At 41.9% G+C, this 6,980-nt stretch overlaps 1 protein-coding gene across 1 annotated transcript in view; it reads right to left on the reverse strand.

Annotated features, from left to right (window-relative positions):
• SMARCA5 (SNF2 related chromatin remodeling ATPase 5) overlaps positions 1–5,967 on the reverse strand; it is a 33,773-nt gene extending 27,806 nt beyond the window's left edge. Inside the window, exons 1-2 of the mRNA XM_006209917.4 lie at positions 5,384–5,967; positions 1,906–1,980 (exon numbers count right to left, since the gene is read on the reverse strand). Coding sequence (XP_006209979.1) covers positions 1,906–1,980; positions 5,384–5,560 — 252 coding nt within the window. The 5' untranslated portion in view covers positions 5,561–5,967. The remainder of the gene's footprint in view (positions 1–1,905; positions 1,981–5,383) is intronic.
• Positions 5,968–6,980: the final 1,013 nt, after the last annotated feature.

A 6,980-nucleotide genomic window follows, 5' to 3' on the forward strand; every position in this document is an offset into this window, starting at 1 on the left:
GCACTATTATTTCAGTTTTCTCAAGCAGTACGCAGCACCTTGGGTTCAAGAACGAAGAGTACACATCAAGAATTACCTACGATTAGAAACTAGCAGATGATAAGGAGATTGCTTACAAGAAAACTGCTTAATGTTGAAAAAGGAAATTAAAACTAAGAGAATGAAAAACTTGTAGGAAGTGAGGAAAAAATGGCAATAAAGGGCACCTGAAAAAAATTGTAAAGAACTACTGAAAATCTCCATTATATAATCAGATTTGTGTCATAAATGTACTCTGCAATAACATGAAAAGATTTGGAAGACGAGATATAAGAAAGGAGCCAAATAAAGATGCCAACAAAATAATTCATGCAACAGAAGAATACTGAACTAGAGTGATGGAGAAAAGATAAAGAGAAATATTTATGAGGTTAAATTTGCCAAGACTACTAATCCTATGAGGTACTGTCATATACAGTTTGGTATCTATTAAGAGAAACTTTTATTCATTGAGAGAACACTAAGTAGAAGTGTGGAGTAGAGATAGTGAATTCAGTTTTGGATATTCCTAAATAAGAGGTACCAAAGAGACTGAAATGTCCAAAAGCAAATGAAAACGGATGGAGGCATCTGGGCTACAGATAAATATTCAGAAGTATTCAGTTTAAAGATGGCAGATGAAAACCAGTGACAAGGTCCAAAAACAAATGCTCAGAATGTAATGAAGAAGGACAAAGGAACAATCAAGCAGAAAGGACATGGATATCATCAAGGGGAAAAGTCTCTTAAGGCAAGTAAAAATTCTGTGGAGTGATCAATAATGTCAAACACAAGTGAGATCGAGGAGAATGAAACTAAAATTAAGTTAAAGAACTGGCACTTAGAATCACTAGTGCAGTGTAAATGACAGAATCTAAACTGTGATGGGTTTAAAGGAATGAATGGGAAAAGCAGAGCTGGAAAATACATCTTTTCATTTAAATAAATTTTGACAGCAAAGAAAGGAGATAGGACAGTTATAGATACACACATATATAAAATGTAACAGAAATCATACAGAATATATCATTTATTTTACACACTGCTGTATGTATTTTGCACATTATATGTGTTTACATATATGCATGTGCACATGTAAAATACATATATTTTTAGGATTTCTGAATCTACTTAAGAGAATAAAAAATATTTACTGACAGTGAAGAGAAAGCCAAAGAACAAAGGGAAAGTGAAACATGTGCCAGATATTGTTCTGGGTGCTAAAGACAGAAAGCTCAAGACACTGATCCCACTATTAAGGAGCATACTGTGTTGTGCAGTGGTATTATTATTACATATGCTATTTTAACTTTTTAAGATTTCAAAACAAATGAGTTTAATCCATATAAGCACAAAGAACAAGGGCCCAATACATAGTAAGCATTCACTGTTAGTATTATTGAATTTAAATTTAAAGCTCTTTGTAGATACTAGTTAACTCATTGTTAAAAAAAAGTTTTCTAAGAGGATATGAAATGTGAGCTGGATCTTCAAGGACTTCAATATAACATTCATATTCTCTTCTGTAAGGATCTCACCCATATTGTAAGCAGGATGTAGGCAAGGAGCATATATTATTCTCTATGTAACCAGTAGAGTAGAATGCTAGACAGACCAGAATAAACACATTCAGAATAATTACTTCTCTGGTCTTTAAATCACCTCAATGCTAAATCTTAAATTAAAGGGGGTTTTAACATAATCCGTATATTGACATTAATACATGAATTCATGTAATATTTCCATATTTGCTTTACATAGTCAAATAAGTAAGATACAAAAGTCATAGTACCCCATGTTATACATATTTAAACTGGGTATCTGTGCCTTAATTTTGGTACACTTAAAAGGTTATTATAAGACTCTATTCATATACCTAGAACATACCATTTTTTCTTCATAGGTAGGATCTGGTTCTTGGATTTCTTTTTGCTTTCCAGGAGACGCATCATCAAATACTTCCTGGTAGGAGGGAAAAACCAAGGATTGTTCTTCAAGAATACTTGACACATCATTATTAGACTGATCTCTGTCAAAACACATTCTAAGTAATACACTTCTGTCTCAAATTTCCTAAATACTTAAATGGCTGTCATTTAACCTGATAGGAAACCTTGATGAAAAATACCAGATGACAATTTATTTAAGCCAAATATGTAAACTGTGTGGCTACTGCCAAGACTGAAACACAAGATTATTATCTACATCATCCTAGAACAAAATTACTTTCAGCAATTCGGTTTCTTTTCCTAATCAAAAATTATAAGCCAAATTAAATAGTATAAAATATGAAGAAAATACATTCCATTTTAATCATAAAATTGCAGTGTCTACTGCACCTCTATACAAATGTACACCTGGAAAGTGGCCTTAGTCACCCTGATTCCCATCTTCTGGAATACTAAAAAATTCACCATGCAGCCTAAATTAAATACCCTTTAACTACAATCTAATTCTCTAGTTGGTAATAAATGTGTTATTCTTGCAAATTTATTCACCTTGACATTCAAAAATGCCACAAACAACAAAAAACAACTACACTGCAAAGTTCCACTCATCCATTAAAAGAACAATGTAAGAACTGTTGGTACAAGTGTAATTTTCATCAATGATATTCAAATCTGTGCTTGGCAATATATACTACAATAAAGTTATCTGTGATTAAAAAGGTGGGGGGAAAGGGGCTGGTATAGCACATGAATTAAGAGGCCAAATGACCCAAATTCAAGTCTAACTTCACTGCTAAGAAAGACCTTTAGGCACCTGTGGAACTTAAAGCTCATCACAAAAATCTCAGGTCTCCACAAGTAAAAAACGACAAAGCCATCTACCTAGCCTACTTTACAAAATGGTACTGGGATAGATACTATGAAAGATCAAATACATCTTTAAAAAGTAAGATGTGCTTTCCAACAGCAGTCATTATTTCTTTCATAGTTAAAAAAAAAAAGGTTTGGATTTCAGGACTCTTGAAGTCCTATGATTACTGGTATATAGTGTACCTACCTATCAGTCTTGTCAATAGTGAGAGATGAGGATGAATGAAGACAGGCCCCATCCACATTGTCAAAAAAATCACAGTAATAAACAAAAAATGAGATCGCTCCCCTGACCTATCAGCACCACAAGCAAAAAGGAAAAATTAACTTCATACATAGAAAAGCTAGCTAATATTTCTAGGAAAATGGGCTTTGTCAGAAAATAAACGATTTTGGAAAAATCCACCTTAAATTCTACTTTCAAACAAGAAAAGGGCATTAACATTATTTTCAACTATGAAACAGACTGTCAGATATATTACATATGCGTGCTCAAATCTAGTTTTTAACCAGGGAACCTCAATGATTTCTGAATTCAGTTAAAAGAGAACAAACTAAAGTAAGGTACGTTTCTTTGAGAAGAACAACAAAGTCACACTATAATGTGAAGAAAAAAACCAAAATCTAGTCAGTGAAAAGATTGATAAAAAAGTAAAAGTACCGATATTCCTCTACTGAGAAGGTAAAACTAACTTATTCGTCAATAAATGAAATTGTCAGACATCTTTTTTTAAGAATATATATATGACAGGGCAAAATATGTGGGAAAAGAGGGTCAGCTTCAGAGCCAGACCTGGGTTCCATTACAGGTTCTGCTTATCAAAGACTCAATTTCCTCATCTGGCAAAACAAAACAAAACACCACTAACTTCATTTGTTACTTGTTATAACCTGACAATTCATAATTAAACTTTAATTCCACTTCAACTTGAAAATGGCACCTGAAAACCAAAATACTTAATTTAGGCTTTAAATTATTCTGCTTTCTGGTATTTCTTTAACACCTCTAATGAAACTTTGGTTACTTCAAAATTTGAGTAACAGCCCCTTTTGAGACGCTGAGGAAAACTATGGACAGAAATTTGCAGAGAATTGCGTATTAACATACAATTGCTTTCAGCGTCAGATTTTCAAACCCACTTAAACCAGGAAGCAGGAATCCAAGTTAACCCTAGAAATGCAAAGAACCATTTAAAACCTTAAGGAAAAGAAAACAGGCAAAACTAGATGTGAATCGGAAACAAATCTCGTCACTGAAAACGACAGAATATCAGATGTCCTATTCTATCAAAACCTACCCTCACCTAAAAGTTCTCACAAAAACTAGTAACATGTTACTTCACCCTAAGTTAGACCGTTGGTACCCAAATAAAACTATTATACGCCGAATGCTTCAACGGGAAACTGCGCTACCATTTCCTTACTGTGTTAATTCTGCATCAACGTTCATTTTTAGAGCAGTACTACCTTCACTCAGTCTATCCAAGGATGGAAAAATCCCAGAAATCTTTGGACTTCGACTGTAAAATATCTTAAAACAGATCTAAGGCCAAGAATAAAATCTGGAAGGAGCAAGCAATCACTTTGTTCCCAGACATCGCAAAGCCTTCCTTGGAGCGCACCCAAGAGACCCGCCTGGCAATTCCCCAATCTTTCCACCCTCGCAGGACTGTCACCACCCCCTGGCCGGCTAACCCCAGCCCAGCAGGCAAACAGGCTCGGCAGTGAGCGGTACCAATTTTCAAAATAAGGCCAAGGCCCTCAAAGAGGAATTGAGCTGGTCTGAAAACCAACCAACCGTCCCTGACTCACTAATTCATTCATCCACCCATCCGTGGTCCCCCCCCACCCCCCGCCCCCAATTAGATGGTGGTTCAAGACAGCTGCTGCTGCGTTGGTCGCTTCCCTCCCCGTGGAACAGTGCCTGGGAGGAGCCTCTTCTCCCTTCACAGGAGCAGCTGTGCCCTGCTTATCCCCCCACGGCGCCCTGGGCCATCCAGCTCTCGGCATTGTTTCTGCCCAGAACAGATACCGCCCCGGCAAGGACCGGGATGAAGAAAAGGAGGCCCAAGTTCTCGGATGCGCTGCTTTTAAATGCCTTCCCTACACCGCCGTCTACCCTCGTTCTTAGGGGGACATCTCCCTCGCCCTTCCCCCAAGTTGAGTGGAAACTAAAAGCCAGATTCAGAGATGGGCGAGAGAATGATGGGAGCCTAGCTAGGGAAAAAAGGGGGGGGGGGGTACACGTCTCTCGGCCTAAGTAATCAAAAACATATGTCTAATAAGAGCGTTCGAGGATCTGGCAAGGTTCGCTGAAGAGACAAATATGTAAGTGGGAAGTGCCAGAGATCCAACTGAATCCACCTGGATAGGTGAAGCACAAGGGCGCGGGGCTGAGAGCATCATTTCGGATCCCAAGGGTCTGAGGCCGAGCTTTGGTGCAGAGGAGTGAAGTTCGGCTCTGCGTCTGTTCACGACCATAGGGGCCCGGGAACCAGTTCCTCCTCCCCATCCCGCCCTCTCCCCAAGCCACAAGCCGCCCTCACCTCCATCTCGGAGTCCGCGGGGCCGGCGCCGGCCGCAGAGGGAGCCGCCTGGGCCGCGACGCCCTCGGCGCCGCCTTTGTTGCTGTTGCTGCTCCCGCTGCAGGCGGCCGAGGCAGCGGGCTTGGAAGGCGCGCTCTCGGGAGGCGGGGGTGGCGGAGGGTCGGCGGCGGACGACATGATGTTCCGTCTGCGTCACCCGCTGCTGCCAGAGGCCGGGCCGGCAGGGGTGAGGAGGAAGCCTAGGCCTGGGTGGCTACGTCGCAATGAGCAGATGGAGGAGCGAGAGGACCACCCGAATGCCCCCTGCGCCGCCGCTCGGCGACGAGCCGGAGCCAGGCCCAGCAGCCTCCCCCTCTCGTTCTCGGCCCCCTCTTCCACTGGGCTCCGGGTTCGACCAGCGCTTTACCTCACGGCGGGAATCACGTCGACGAGAGTGGGCGGGGCCACCCGGGTCACAGAGGTCAGGGAAGGCGGGCTGATTTACAGGAGGGCGGAGGGTTAGGGGGAAACGAAAGGAAAGCGAAGAAGGGACCGAGTCCGGGAACTGGCTTCGCGGCCTCACCTTCTTCCTCTGGCAGATACCATCTATCTCGCCCGCATCCAGGTCTACTACCTACGCCACCGACTTTCAACACTCGCGAGATTGATAGTTGGCCAAATGACTGGGTACCAAGTGCGCATGCGCATTCCCCTCTCGCTGCCCTTGGCCACTCCCCCTCCGAGGTCCCCAGCGGGCTCTAGGGCGAGGAGTGGGCGGGGCCTCGAGGGAGAACTCGTAGACGTAGGCTTGTGCGTGGGCTCCCGGGCGTGATGCGAGAGCCGTGCTCCAGGCGTTCTTAACGGCTTGCTGTCCCCGACCGCCGCGTCTTATTGGCATGGCAGCGATCGGCGGCGTTCCTTAGAAACTTGCCCGGGTTTTGCGCCGCCTGCTGCAGCATGGAGGCCTGTGCAGGCCTTAACACTTTCACCGCCTCCGCTGTTAGGCGTGACGCCACGGTGTTGACGTTTCCCTGTTTTGTTGTCTAAGGAAAAGTGCCCGTTAGTGTGATTTTTTTTTTTGTCAACGTCGCATGTTAGTTACATCAATCATTTCTAAATGTTTTCTCTTCGGTTCAGAATTACATGATATTTCCTCTGAATTTACATGCTAAAAGTAAGCAAACAGTTCCCAACACCGTGTAAGTGAGAAACATGAGCAATTAATAGATAAGAAAGAGAGGCCATGTGTTATCTTTTCCTCAACCACCAAACAAATAAATTTAAAATTGTCCATTATTCTTTTCTCGGTAAGAAATGTTACAGGTAATCACTACTGGTTTGTACACTGCCTTACGCTCTCTTCAACACAGCCTGAGGGTCTCGTGCATCATCTACTACTGAATTTAAGCACATTGTGTTCTATTCGATATCAAATCTGCCCACCGCAGTAAATTGCTATCTGCCCTGCACAGGCTTTTATTCATATTTGTATCCCCATGTCCAGCTTTCTATCAATATGTACTGAATAAAGGCGACACTTTGCAAGAGTTAAGCTTTGTGCAAACTCTGGATTTTGCTGAATTTCAAACAGAAGGGATCGCCTTTGAATACATAGTCC

This window comes from Vicugna pacos, chromosome 2 (genome assembly GCF_048564905.1).
Source record: "Vicugna pacos chromosome 2, VicPac4, whole genome shotgun sequence".
In the NCBI taxonomy this organism is placed as follows: domain Eukaryota; kingdom Metazoa; phylum Chordata; class Mammalia; order Artiodactyla; family Camelidae; genus Vicugna; species Vicugna pacos.